This window comes from Arachis hypogaea, chromosome 3 (genome assembly GCF_003086295.3).
Source record: "Arachis hypogaea cultivar Tifrunner chromosome 3, arahy.Tifrunner.gnm2.J5K5, whole genome shotgun sequence".
NCBI classification, from domain to species: Eukaryota; Viridiplantae; Streptophyta; class Magnoliopsida; order Fabales; family Fabaceae; genus Arachis; species Arachis hypogaea.
The window spans coordinates 7,026,350-7,040,566 of record NC_092038.1 but is presented as its reverse complement, the minus strand read 5'-3'; the positions used below and the strand labels follow the sequence as shown (position 1 = coordinate 7,040,566).

General features: G+C 36.3%; 1 protein-coding gene across 2 annotated transcripts; it reads left to right on the top strand.

Annotated features, from left to right (window-relative positions):
- Positions 1–213: 213 nt before the first annotated feature.
- Positions 214–6,934, top strand: LOC112772208 (disease resistance protein Roq1). Of its 2 annotated transcripts, XM_029295687.2 has the most exons (6): positions 214–591; positions 1,888–2,307; positions 2,777–3,929; positions 4,114–4,374; positions 4,787–5,593; positions 5,689–6,934. In XM_029295687.2, exons 1-6 carry the CDS (start codon positions 563–565, stop codon positions 6,379–6,381), a joined length of 3,363 nt encoding a protein of 1,120 aa, XP_029151520.1. In that variant the 5' UTR covers positions 214–562; the 3' UTR covers positions 6,382–6,934. The 2 variants fall into 2 exon arrangements, with proteins under 2 accessions (XP_029151520.1, XP_029151518.1); XM_029295685.2 differs by lacking the exon at positions 214–591 and having other exon boundaries at positions 1,180–2,307.
- Positions 6,935–14,217: the final 7,283 nt, after the last annotated feature.

Genomic DNA, 14,217 nt, shown 5'->3' with positions numbered 1-14,217 from the left:
CAGACTAACTCATTTAATCTATAAATTTTTAGATTAATCGGACTGAGTCTATTTAACTCAAAACTTACACAAATTAAATTTTAAAAATAAAGTCTATTCATTTAAATAAATAAATGAGTTAATCCGATGACCCTACAAATTTGTTCTTGATGGCTTAGTTTAAGTAAGAATTAAGAAAAATATATTTAAAAAAAAAGAAAAAAAGAAATAAAAATGTCATTATTTGGTGATCTTTCCCTAAAAAAAAAGTAGGGCCCTTTCCTCAGTCCTCACAGCTACCCACCGCATTTACACGTTCTACCAATTCCGTCGAATAATCCCAGAGAAATAGTAACTTGACGGCGATGGATGCAATGCCCACGCACCCGCCGCTATACTTGCAGAGATTCGAGGTGCTGCATGGCGGCATGAAGACCATCATGATGATAAGCTCGCTGACGAGTGACGAAGGAGCTTGATCTCTGCGCCTCCTCGCTCGCCGTCAGTTTCTTCATCGACAGAAAACACGAACAGAGACTACTCTGGCCTCCATCCCGGCGCCGCCGATAACCTCGAGCTATATATGTTCTGCGCACCGTTGAAGATTTATAGGTCCAATTCTATGCTGCATGTTATATCTTCTTTTGAACAAGTCAAACAGTCAATTTGTTTTCTCAAAAATTTTGTTTGATACTTAATTTCCATTAATCTTTTTTTACCACAAACTTCATTACTCCCACAAGACTTAATGTTGTAGGGTTTAGAGTTAAATCTAAATGAGTTATTTTATATGATAAAGTGATAAACCATCAAAAATACATTCTTTCCTTCGGAAAAAATTCTTTCCATCGGAAAAAATTCTTTCCAATTTTGTTATCAACAAAAATACTTTGAAATAATTTAAAAATATATAAAAAAATTAAAAATATATAAAAAAATATCCGTTTAGAGACATGCTCCGTGAACAGAAAAACATGAGGTGGCTCACTGCTAATATCAGAATTTTACTTTTCACATAGAAAGTTTTATTTGTCATATCATTCTTTTTCATTAAGTCATTATCAGTTCATAGATATAAATTTTTATCACATTTTTAAATAATTAAAAAATATTTTTGTCAATAATAATTTGTAGATATTTTTATCAGTGACAAAATAATTTGTGTATTTTTTGTGGTTTATCTTATTTTATGATTATTGTGTTGTGGCGGCTATCACATATCACATGTTAAAACAAAGACAAATTGATACCTCTTTGAAAATACAAAAAAAAAATTAGTGGGAACTGGGAAGGAAAGAAGCAGCAGCTTTTCGATGAGAATACTTTATCTATTTTGGGATTTAATTTTCATATAATAAATTTAATTATGCTTTTATTTGTTTCATACACATTTCATGACTTTTATAAAATTGTCTCGACATATTGGCACAATTAGATGTAGTTCATCACATAGACTGATAGACAATATATGCTATTTGGTTAAATTGTCTTTTCATATTAGAAATTACAGCAGAATTTGTAAATTATTATATATCTAAGTAAATATAAAATGTGAGAGGATACTATAAATTTGATATGTAAGAGCATAAGTGTCCTGAGTATTTCACTAATGAAAGTGAATTCTTGTTATCCTCATTTACATCCATAATGTTTGTAAGATTATATAATTATAAAAGTTCTGCTACTGTTGAAAGTCAAGTCAACTAGTCAAGTACTCTCATTGATTCATCAACCTTTTTTCCCGTTTTATCTTCCAAGGAAGTTTCATTGCTGAATTTATAACCGAGCTTGCCATTGTGATTTGTGAATCATTCTATCATTACATTGTTCTGCATTTACAGGGATGGAAAATCGAGCTTCAACTTCTGGGACCATGTTTACTAACTACGATATCTTTCTGAGTTTCAGGGGTGAAGACACACGTCATGGATTCACAGGTCATCTCTATGATGCTCTCTGCCGCAACGGAATCAACACCTTCATCGATGATGAGAATCTCAGAACAGGAGAAACAATTCGACCTCAACTCCTTCAATCCATTGAAGCCTCAAAGATCTCCATTATTGTTTTCTCAACAAACTATGCAGCTTCAACATGGTGCCTTGATGAACTCGTTAAGATCCTGCAATGTCACAGGGAAAGGAACCAACTTGTGTTTCCGGTCTTCTACAAAGTAGAGCCCTCAGATGTACGGCATCAGAGGAACACTTACAAGGAAGCCATGGATGCTCATGAAATCAGGTTTGGTTGTCACACTCAGAAGGTGAAAGAATGGAAGGAAGCTTTGGCAGAAACATCCAACATGAAAGGCTTTCATTTGAAACAAGGGTAAGTAAATACCTTCTCCCCTGATTGTTTGTGTCTAAATCACATTTTTAACTCTCTTATAATTGTGAGGATGTGTGGTATGCTTGACTATTAATATAACTATCTTAACTATCAAAGGATTGGAGGGATTAGTATGACGATATTACTATACTCGTCGACAGTTTAAAAAAAAATCTCGTGAATGTGAGTGGTAAACTAACAATGATCTCAAAAAATTGATATCCTTAATTTTCATTATTCAGTACTTCCATATTAATTTGAATTGATATCTTGTGTGGTAATATGTACATGGTCATATAAGTGAAGATTGATTCATCAATTATTTTAGTTTCAACTAAATAAAACCTTTATTAGAATCAAGTGTTTAACGCCTCAGAGTTCTTCAATGCTTATAAAGATTATCCTTAAAATGTTGCATGATCATTCAATGCCCAATCTCAATATTTGAAAGCTGTTTGCACATCTACAGGTATGAATTCAAGTTTATTCAAGAAATTGTAAGCAAGGCATTGACTCATATACCTCCAAGACAATTACTTATTGAGGATCGTATGATTGGATTGCAAACTCGAGTTGTAGAAGTGGAGTCACATCTATATTCATCGTACAGCACATCTAAGTACAAGATATTATCCAATATCAAATCACCCAAACCAAAGCTCTACAATAACAATACCATGTTGGGGATTGTTGGAATTGGTGGGAGTGGAAAGACGACACTTGCCAAAGCCTTGTATAACTCCATCTGTGGCCGGTTTGAATGTGCTTGTTTTCTTTTCAATGTTAGAAAAATTTCAGATCAAGAAGAGGGCCTAGTACGTCTACAGCAAACGCTCCTCTCAAAGTTGCTTGGGGAGGGGGAAATCAAGGTCCGCAGTGTCGAGGAAGGAATCAGTATGATCAAAGAGAAACTTAGCAAAAAAAGAGCTCTTATTGTTCTTGATGATGTTGATAAGATAGAACAATTAAAAGCATTTGCAGGAGAATGTGATTGGTTTAGTGACGAGACTCGAATTGTTATGACAACAAGGGATAAATATCTTCTAACAGCTCATAAAGTCGAAAAGATTTACAAGATGAAATTGCTAAGTGACCCTGAATCTCTAGAGCTCTTCTGTTGGAATGCCTTCAAAATGACAAGGCCCGAAGCAAACTATGAAGGCCTATCCAATCAAGCAATACATTATGCCCAGGGTCTCCCATTAGCCTTAAAGGTTATAGGCTCTAATTTGATTAATAAAAATTTAAAAGAGTGGAAGTCTGCTTTGGACAAATATGAGAAGAATCCTCCTAAAGACATTCAAAGTGTTCTTAGAGTAAGCTATGATAGTCTTGAAGGCAATGAAAAGGATATTTTTCTTGACATAGCATGCTTCTTCAATGGGAAGAAATGTGAATATGTAAAAAATGTATTAGATGGATGTGGTATGTTTACAGAAGATGGTATTAGAGTACTAGTTGATAAATCTCTCTTAACTATCAACGATGGTTACTTGAGGATGCATGATCTAATACAGAATATGGGTAGAGAGATTGTGAAGCAGGAGGCACCAAAAGACGTTAGTAAACGCAGCAGATTATGGTTTCATGAAGATGTTCTTAAGCTACTAACCGAAGATAAAGTGAGAACTAGACAAACTTTCTTACTTATTTACCTTTTTCTGTCAGATGCAGGGTATTCTAATTATTTGTCTTCCTCCCACCAATAGGCATTGGAAAAGTTTTGAAAAGTTTTGTTTTATTTTATTCCCCCTTCAAGTCTTCCTCAAAAGTAATAACATTTAATGTGACATTCTTATTTGATAGGAAAATAAAAAAATTGAAGGAATAAAGCTTGTTCAATGTGAAGAAGATGATTGGACTGATACTGCCTTTGTGAAGATGAAGCAACTTAGAATTCTCATTCTTCGGAACACAAACCTTTCATGTGGGACTATTCATCTACCTAAGCAATTAAGGCTACTTGATTGGAGGGGGTACCCTTCAAATTCTATCCCATCGGACTTAAAAGAAATTGTTGCCTTCAGTTTGCGTCATAGTCCTCTGACGTTGGAAAAGCCGTTTCAGGTACAACTAGTTGTCTGATTCCCTTATAAAAAGTTCACTTTTATTGTGCATACTACTTTCTTCTAAAACTTGAAATTTATACACAAGGATCCATTTAAACCATGCGTAATTCTTGTTAATTTACAGCATTAGACAACTTTTTATATATTTATATTACGTTTGTGATTAATTTAGCAAATTTTAGAAAATTCAAAAGGGCACCAATAATAGACAAATAATCCAAAGACGAGAATTGACAAAATTGTGTTGTGTCAAAATAAAGTAGTGTTTAACATATTAAATCACTTCCAAATTTTATAAAATTTTACATGATTAATCTATATGGTGAAGTGTCTCAATTCAATGGTTGGATTGGTGTAATTCATATAATATATTGATACCTTTTCTTTATTTTATTGATTTTTGTTTGCAGAACTTTGGGCATTTGACTTACATGAATTTCTCCCATTGTGAATCGATCACTCATTTTCCTAATGTATCTGAAGCCCAATGTTTAAGAAAGTTGATACTCAATGGATGCATAAACTTGGTTAGGTTTGATGAATCAGTTGGATTTCTCCCAAACCTTACATATTTGAGAGCTTCAAAGTGCATTAAGTTAACAAAGTTTCTTTCAAGAATTTGTTTGCCTTCACTAGAGCACCTTTCCTTTAACTGGTGTAGAAGACTTGGACTCTTCCCAGACATAGTGGGAAAGATGGATAAGCCACTAAAGATTTGTTTGAAAGCTACTGCTATTCAAGAGCTTCCAGATTCCTTTGTTGATCTTGTAGGACTTCACTATTTAGATTTGACAAGTTGCGAGAAACTTGGTTATCTTCCAAGCTGCTTATTTATGCTGCCAAATTTTGTCACATTGAAAGTTGGAGGATGCCCTCAACTTGGTGGATCGTTTGCAAGATTCAGAGAAAGCCTTTCAACTAATGCAGAGTGCCGTCCAAGTTTAGAAACTCTACATTTCAGCCATGCAAGTTTATGTGACGAAGATCTTCATGTAATTATGCTGAGTTTTCCAAACTTGGAAGTCTTAAATGTTTCATTAAACAACTTCGTGTCTATTCCAGCATGCGTTCAAGAATTGTCCTACTTGACAAGTTTGGATTTGAGTTATTGCCTAAATCTTCAAGAAATTCCAAAACTTCCCTCTAGTGTTAGGAAAGTGGATCTGAGACACTGCGATTCCTTAAGTGCAAGCACCACAAGTATGCTATGGTCACAGGTTTGTTACTTTTAATCATTTCATATATTTTTAACCAAAATAATGATTAAAAAGAAGAGAGAGAAAAATACTGAAGCAATATCTTTGATTTGTAGGTGCGCGAAGAGATACATAAATTACAAGTTGTGATGCCAACTTCCAATACAAAGATTCCAAAATGGTGGGACGATCGTACAAGTTGGAAGCACGATCCACAGGACCTGAATTTCTGGGCACGTGGCAAGTTCCCAGTTGTGGCTTTGGCGTTTGTGTTTGGAGAAATGAACTATCAATCTGTTGGGCTGGACTTGTCCATTGACTCTGGGGATGTAAACTCTACATACCAACCATCGCATAATTTCAGAGTTGCAGAAAATCATGTGTTGTTGTGCGACCTACGACTATGGTTCAGTGATGAGGAGTGGAAGAGACTTGATGCACATGTTGAGCATGGTAACAAATGGAAGACAGTGAAGGTGAGGTGTGTACCAGACATCATCCCAGTTCATTGGGGAGTGTATGTTTACAAGGAAGAAACAAGCATGAAAGATGTCCAATTTCAGGAGTGGGAGGCGGTTAACTTGAGTTGGACAGAGCCTTCTGTGAAGAAGAGATTATATTCTGCTGAGGAACTTTACATTGCTAGCTTCTCAGAAAGCCTCAAAACTGTGGTAAAAAATTTGAAGCGGCTTATGGCTCCAAGAGAAGAGCAAAGCTTTTGCTTAATGCAACATGACAGAGATAAGGACAAAGATGAGGCTGAGGATGAGGATGAGGATGAGGAAGGAGAGTCAGACATGGAAGCATAGAGGCTGCTTAGGTTCCCCATAGGAAACATGCAATGAGTTGACACTGTACTTGGTCAATGGTCAGTTTAGTTTTGTTCAAATAATTTGTAGTCATAAATTAGCTTTTATTCTTCACGTTGGGTTATTAAAATTTGCGTTTTCTCTGAGAACTATATATTTAGCTTCAAAGTGGTGTTTAGAGGAAGGTGCCAAGATCCTCGAGTGTCAGAAGCAAAAGGGCCAGCAAATAGAGCCATCGGATGTACGGCATCAGAGAAATAGTTATAAACTTGGCATGGCTATTACTCTGAGAAGTGCAGAGGTGTTACATACATAGATTAAATGAACCAATGTGTATTAGAGACACTGAGAAGCATATATAGATTCTCCACTCAAAAGAAGAAAGCTGGCATGCTCTGGTTACTACTTACTATTATCAGCCAGCTATGGCTTGATGATGGTGAATTGTTATGAGTAGAACGAGAGTGGCCAATTCTCTTATTCTCCATAGCTAACCAGCCAGTCAGTGCAAATAGCCACCACTCCAGCAATTAATTGTTAGATTTATTCAAAATTTTCTTTCTACATTTTGGATTTTTTTTTTTTTTGATTCGTTACGTTGGACTAGTTGCATTTGTCGTTGATTGAAGGAAAGTTGCCTTTCTATTAGGAAGGTAAAGCGGGCAGGGGTAATTCGAGTTATCTAATTAAATCCAACCTAACTCAATTATATTGGGTACAATATCTGATGGGTAATTGGATCTAATCGAATAAAAAAAAATAAAAAATAAAAAATATTATACCCGACTTTAGTTGATTGAGGTATTGGACTATTTGGTTTGTATCTAGGTATTCAAACCTATCCGACTATCTAATATATTGTATTAAAAAAATATATAAGATTTATATAACTTTTACTAAAAATAATTCACCTCAGTTATCATTTTTTTCTCATTATTTATTTTTATTTTTTAGTGTTACATAATTTTTTTCTGTTGTGACTAGAATAGGATAAAAATGGATGTTCATTTATGGGTAACTCATTTTCTATGTTAAAAGAAAGAAGTTCTTAGGATGAAGTAAAATAAATGTAGTTTGAAAAGCAAACTTCTATTTGCCTATAAAAACATGATATGAGACAAAGGAATATACACAATAAACAAATCAATTCTCTCTCTCTTTATATATATATATATATATAAATTACAACATATAATATTAGTAAATACACATATGAATTATTGTTATTGAACTAATTATATTAATATTAGAGTCTTCTATTTATACATCTTTATTTTATATTTAGTATATCTTTATTTATTTTAGAACACGTTATCAGCACAAGACTCTGATCAAATTTTTAGGAAGACTCAAGTAACAAATTTTCATTATGTCGAAACTCTCTCATCTTGAATTCAATGCTCTTGATATATTTGGAAACAATTATTTATCATGGATATTAGATGCTGAAATCCATCTTGAATCAATGGATCTTGGAGACACCATTAAGGCTGAAAATAATGCATCTCAGAAGGATAAAGCCAAAGCCATGATTTTTCTTCCTCATCATCTTGACGAAGGATTGAAAAATGAATATCTCATATTAAAAGATCCTGCAGATCTTTGGAAAGACCTTGAAGAAAGGTATAATCATCAAAAGACGGCGATACTTCCTCAAGCCCGATATGAATGGACGCACTTGCATCTATAAGATTTTAAATCCATAAATGAATATGATTCGGCAATATTTCGAATCACCTCACGAATGAAATTATGTGGGGAAAATATATCTGATAATGATATGTTAGAGAAAATATTCTCGACCTTCCATGCCTCGAATGTGCTCCTGCAGCAGCAGTATCAAGAAAAAGGATTTAAAAAATATTCTGAGTTAATTTCTTGCCTTTTTGTTGCTGAACGCAACAATGAGTTGCTCTTAAAGAATCACGAAGCGCGCCCAACTGGCACCACCCCATTTTCTGAAGTAAATGCGGCAAATCATTACCCCATAAGGGGTAAATGGCAAGGTTTTGGCAACAAGAAAAATTATGGAAGGAAAAGGAATTATGTTCAAAAGAGAGGATCTCACCATAAGTGGGATAAAAAAAAGAAATATTGGACAAAATAAACCAACAGAGGATAAGTGTTTCTGTTGTGGTAGAAAGGACCATTGGTCGCGTACTTGTCGTACACCAAGGCACCTAGTCGATCTTTATCAAGCATCTTTGAAAAATGATGACAAAGGAAAGGAAACGAATTTGGTTTCAAATGATGCTGAAAATTCCACCACTCATTATGATATGTCAGATTTCTTTGAGGATCTTAAAGGAAATATTGGTCATTTGATCAATGATGGAATAGTTTAATATGTGGGATTGTTAAGTATCCACGTAAATAAATAATGTAAAGTACTTATTATTAAGTTTTATTTTCTATGTATTTAAGTTTTAAATATGATATATATAAATAATGAAATATTAATGTTTATGAATTTTGAAATCATTAAAGGTGTCAAGTTTTAAAATAAAATTTTAGTATATGACATTATTTTTATGTACAGTGTTTCTTAGAAAAATAATTTCGATCAAGTATTCAATTTAACTGTGCATACTAATTTTATTTTTATTATTTGTCTTTGAAGAAAATAGTAAGGAATATAATGAAGATGTATGCCTTGCGAATAATGCAAGTTCGCACACCATTCTCAGAAGTAATATATATTCTACCCATCTTGTGCCAAAAGAAGAATATGTTAATACTATTATTGGCTCAGGCAATGTGATGGAAGGCTCCGGAAGAGCTATAATTTTGTTTCCCGGAGGAACAAAATTCATAATAAATAATGCACTATTATCTACTAAGTCTCTAAGAAACTTATTGAGTTTTAAAGATATTCGCCGAAATGGATATCATATTGAGACCATAAATGAGGGAAATCATGAGTACTTATGTATCACAACTCATTATTCAAATAAAAAGGTTATATTAGAAAAGTTGCTCTCACTTTCATGTGGGTTATATTATACCAAGATTAGTGCAATTGAATCACATGCCACTGTGAACCAGAAGTTTACTAGCCCAAATGAATTCATAACTTGGCACGACCGATTGGGTCATCCGGGAACAACCATGATGCGAAAAATTATTGAAAACTCCCATGGACATTCACTAAAGAACCAGAAGATTTTTAAATCTAGTGAATTTTGTTGTATTCCATGTTCTCAAGGAAAGTTAATTTTAAAGCCATTACTAGTAAAGATTAGATTTGAATCCCCTGAATTCCTAAAAAGGATTCAAGGCAATATATGTGGACCTATTCATCCATCATGTGACTCTTTTAAATATTTTATGGTCCTGATAGACGCATCTTCGAGATGGTCACATGTGTGCTTATTGTCTTCTCGCAATTTGGCGTTTGCGAGATTACTGGCTCAAATTATTCGATTAAAAGTACAATTTCCAAAAAATCCAATCAAAACAATTCGTGGACAAGGTTTTTAATGAGGTAGTCCCCATCACAAAGGATATTGTACTCTTTTTTCTTCACTAAAGTTTTTTCCCATTGAATTTTTTTTTTAGTAAGGTTTTAACGAGGCATAATCCTAAATGGACATTCAAGGGGAGTGTTGTAACTAGGATAGGATAAGAATGGATGTTCATTTATGGGCAACCCATTTTCTATGTTGAAAAAGTCCTTAGGATGAACCAAAATAAATATAATTTGAAAAGCAAACTTCTGTACCCCTATAAAAACATGATTTGAGACAAGAGAATATACACGATAAACAAATCAATTCTCTCTCTTTACGTTCTAATTTTATTGAATACTTCTCTCTCTCTTTATATATATATATAATATTAATAAATACATACATGAATTATTGTTACTGAACTAATTATATTAATACTAGAGTCTTCTATTTATACATCTTTATTTTATATTTAGTATATCTTTATTTATTTTATAACATTTTTCTCCATTTTCTCCTTTTTCTTGATTTATCTAATTAATTTAATTTCTAATCAAGTACCCGATTATCCAAATCAATTCAATTCGGTTTTGATTGATTTGGATCAATTCAGGTCTTATTAAAAAAAAAAAAAACTAGATGATGATGCTAACATCAATTAAGAGATATCTCACATAAATACTCAATCTCTTAGTCAACCTAATCTTGAAGATGTTAACATCAACAAAAGGGAGAAGAGATATCTAACACATTTTGTCCACAAAGAATTGTGAGACTACCCGTTGAATAATCATACCCAAATTCTTTATCAGCTTGATTTAGCGAGTCTTGAAATGAAGGTTGGTTCAAGGATGATATGGGGATCAAAAACAGCTTCACTTTCTCTCCAAACATAAACTGCAAGATAGCCCTTTGGCACTTCCATAGCTTTTAAAGATAAAGTAAATGCTCCTTTCTTGCGAATTACGATATTGGATAAACCAAAACCTGTGTAAGTCAATGAAATACTATTCTAAGAAATGAAAATAAGAAATAAGTTTTTGTACAAGATGTCTCTGGTACGGGTTGAGAGATGGATCGAGAACTTGCTGGTCAGGGCGGATGCCGGATTCTTCAACTGGAGCAATGAGGGGGAGGTACTTGCAAAGACACTCCGACGCTCAAGTCAGAATGGATCTAAGAGGTATAAGGTGAGAGGAATGAATGAGTACCTGAGGGGGCCTGGGGCTCCCCTTTATATAGGCGATGATAATTATCTTATCTTATCTTATCTTATTTGATTAAGATAAGGGAGGTATTTGAATTTAATTGTTGGTTAGAAGCTCTAATGGGCTGGTTCCGGGCCTTCTACAAGGGCAAAGCGGGTCGGACTCGGGTAACCGGGTCCGGAGACCGTTCCGAGTGTAGGATCCGTGGGCTAGATCCGTAACAGTTGCCTCCGGAGCGAGAAAGTGAGGGTGTTAGGTCTCATCGCTGGAGGAACCTTTTTCTCGCCGTTGTGGTTTGACAAGGAGATCGTTGTTTGGTTTTTCCGGTCGAGGTCGAGGATTTGGGGAGTTCCTGGTTGTTTCATGGTTAGGCGAGGAGCGCGTTGTTTGGGCGTCTCATCACATGCCGGGTTTGATGACCATTCCGAAGAAGGGCTCGGAGATCGGGTCTGGAACAGTTGTCCCCGGAGCATGAGAGTATGCTTTTATGGTCTCAATACTAAGTCGTTAGAGAGTCTGATTCTCTGTAGTTCGAAAGACTATGAGGGGCCTGGAAAGGGCGTGACGTCATCGTGCACCGATTGGTAGGATGTTGATCAGTCCGGCTTTTCGCGAGTTGGAAGACCGTCAACTCATGCTTGTTTTGTGTGGCCTTTTTTAGGCTGTTATTGTGAACTTATTTGGATATCCGTTTTATTATTTAGATATCCGTTTTGTTGGCCTCGAGGTGATTGATCCCTGGGTAGCTGTTTACTTATTTGGATATCTGTTCTGTTATTTGGATATCCGTTCTATTGGCCTCGGGGTAATCGATCCCTGGGTAGCCGTTTGCTTATTTGGATATCCGTTCTGTTGGTCTCGGAGTGATCGATCCCTGGGTAGCCGTTTACTTATTTGGATATCCGTTTTATTATTTGGATATCCGTTTTGTTGGCTCGGGGTGATCGATCATCGGGCCGCCATTTTTTGTTATTTGGATACCCGTTTTGTTATTTGGATATCCGTTTTGTTGGTCTAGGGGTGATCGATCCCTGGGCCGCCATTTTTTGTTATTTGGATACCCGTTTTGTTATTTGGATATCCGTTTTGTTGGCCTCGAAGTGATCGATCCCTGGGTAGCCGTTTTCTTATTTGGATATCTGTTCTGTTGGCCTCGGGGTGATCGATCCCTGGGTAGCCGTTTACTTATCTGGATATCCTTTTTATTATTTGGATATTCGTTTTGTTGGCCTTGGGGTGATCGATCCTCGGGCCGCCATTTTTTGTTATTTGGATATCCGTTTTGTTATTTGGATATTCGTTTTGTTGGCCTCGGGGTGATCGATTCCTGGGTAGCCGTTTACTTATTTGGATATCTGTTCTGTTATTTGGATATCCGTTCTGTTGGTCTCGGGGTAATCGATTCCCGGGTAGTCGTTTACTTATTTAGATATCCGTTTTATTATTTGGATATCCGTTTTGTTGGCCTCAGGGTGATCGATCCCTGGGTAGCCGTTTACTTATTTGGATATCTGTTCTGTTATTTGGATATCCGTTCTGTTGGCTTCGGGGTAATCGATCCCTGAGTAGCCGTTTGCTTATTTGGATATCCGTTCTGTTGGTCTCAGGGTGATCGATCCCTGGGTAGCCGTTTACTTATTTGGATATCCGTTTTATTATTTGGATATCCGTTTTGTTGGCCTCGGAGTGATGGATCCTCGGGCCGCCATTTTTTGTTATTTGGATATCTGTTTTTGTTGGCCTAGGGGTAATCGATCCCTGGGTATCCGTTCTGTTATTTGGATATCCGTTCTATTGGCCTCGGGGTGATCGATCTCCGGGCCGCCATTTTTTGTTATTTGGATACCCGTTTTGTTATTTGGATATCCGTTTTGTCGGCCTCGGGATGATCGATCCCTGGGTAGCCGTTTTCTTATTTGGATATCTGTTCTGTTGGCCTCGGGGTGATCGATCCCTGGGTAGCCGTTTACTTATTTGGATATCCTTTTTATTATTTGGATATTAGTTTTGTTGGCCTTGGGGTGATCGATCCTCGGGCCGCCATTTTTTGTTATTTGGATATCCGTTTTGTTATTTGGATATTCGTTTTGTTGACCTTGGGGTGATCGATCCCCGGGCCGCCATTTTTTGTTATTTGGATATCCGTTTTGTTGGCCTAGGGGGTGATCGATCCCTAAGTAGCCGTTTGCTTATTTGGATATTCGTTCTGTTGGCCTCGGGGTGATCGATTCCCGAGCCGCTATTTTTTGTTATTTGGATACCCGTTTTGTTATTTGGATATCCGTTTTGTGTGCTTCGGGGTTATCGATCCATGGGTAGCCGTTTTCTTATTTGGATATATGTTCTGTTGGCCTCGGGGTGATCGATCCCTGGGTAGCCCTTTACTTATTTGGATATCCGTTTTATTATTTGGATATTCGTTTTGTTGGCCTTGGGGTGATCGATCCCCGGGCCGCCATTTTTTGTTATTTGGATATCCGTTTTGTTATTTGGATATTCGGTTTGTTGGCCTTGCGGTGATCGATCCCTGGGCCGTCATTTTTTGTTATTTGGATATCCGTTTTGTTGGCCTAGGGGTAATCGATCCCCCGGGGTAAGCGCGTTTAGTTCGTGCCGTCGGACGGAGCAATGCTTTTGAAAAAGTGAATTTTATTTGTGGTTTGGGCCTCGTTAAAACCTCCCGATGTGGGTAGCAAAGAGTGCCCAGTAAGAAAATATACGATTGAATAATTTAAGCAATAAATGAAAGTGAAAAAGGCAAAATATAAAAGGTAAAGAGATAGTCTTAAATGACCTCGATCTTGTTGCTTTGGATGGATGTTGCTACATATAGTAGCGCCGTAAGTTGGTGGAATTTCAGGATCTTGGGAGCTTGGTCCCGTCCAATCTTTTGAGCCTATAGGCTCCTTTTCCGATTACCGTCTTGATTTGGTAGGGATCCTTCCAGTTGGGCGTGAGCTTCGCTTCTCTGGGAGTGGGTAGACCGACGTCTTTTTGCGAGTTTTCCGTCTCGGATGTCTTATTCGTGGGCGTCTTTTAGGTCGAAGCAATCTTGGATTTTATGCACATATCATCGGTGGTAGTTGCATCTTGTTGCCACCTGTCCGTTACTTTAGCTGTCGCGCCTTCAGAAGAATGCCTCGTTCCGCTATTTGGTGGCAGATGTCAGTGATGGGCGC

Coding starts and splice junctions, on each gene's coding strand:
- LOC112772208 (XM_029295685.2), top strand. CDS start 1,823: ATGGAAAATCGAGCTTCAACTTCTGGGACCATGTTTACTAACTACGAT. Junction 2,308..2,776: donor GGCTTTCATTTGAAACAAGG/GTAAGTAAATAC, acceptor GCACATCTACAG/GTATGAATTCAAGTTTATTC. Junction 3,930..4,113: donor AGCTACTAACCGAAGATAAA/GTGAGAACTAGA, acceptor CTTATTTGATAG/GAAAATAAAAAAATTGAAGG.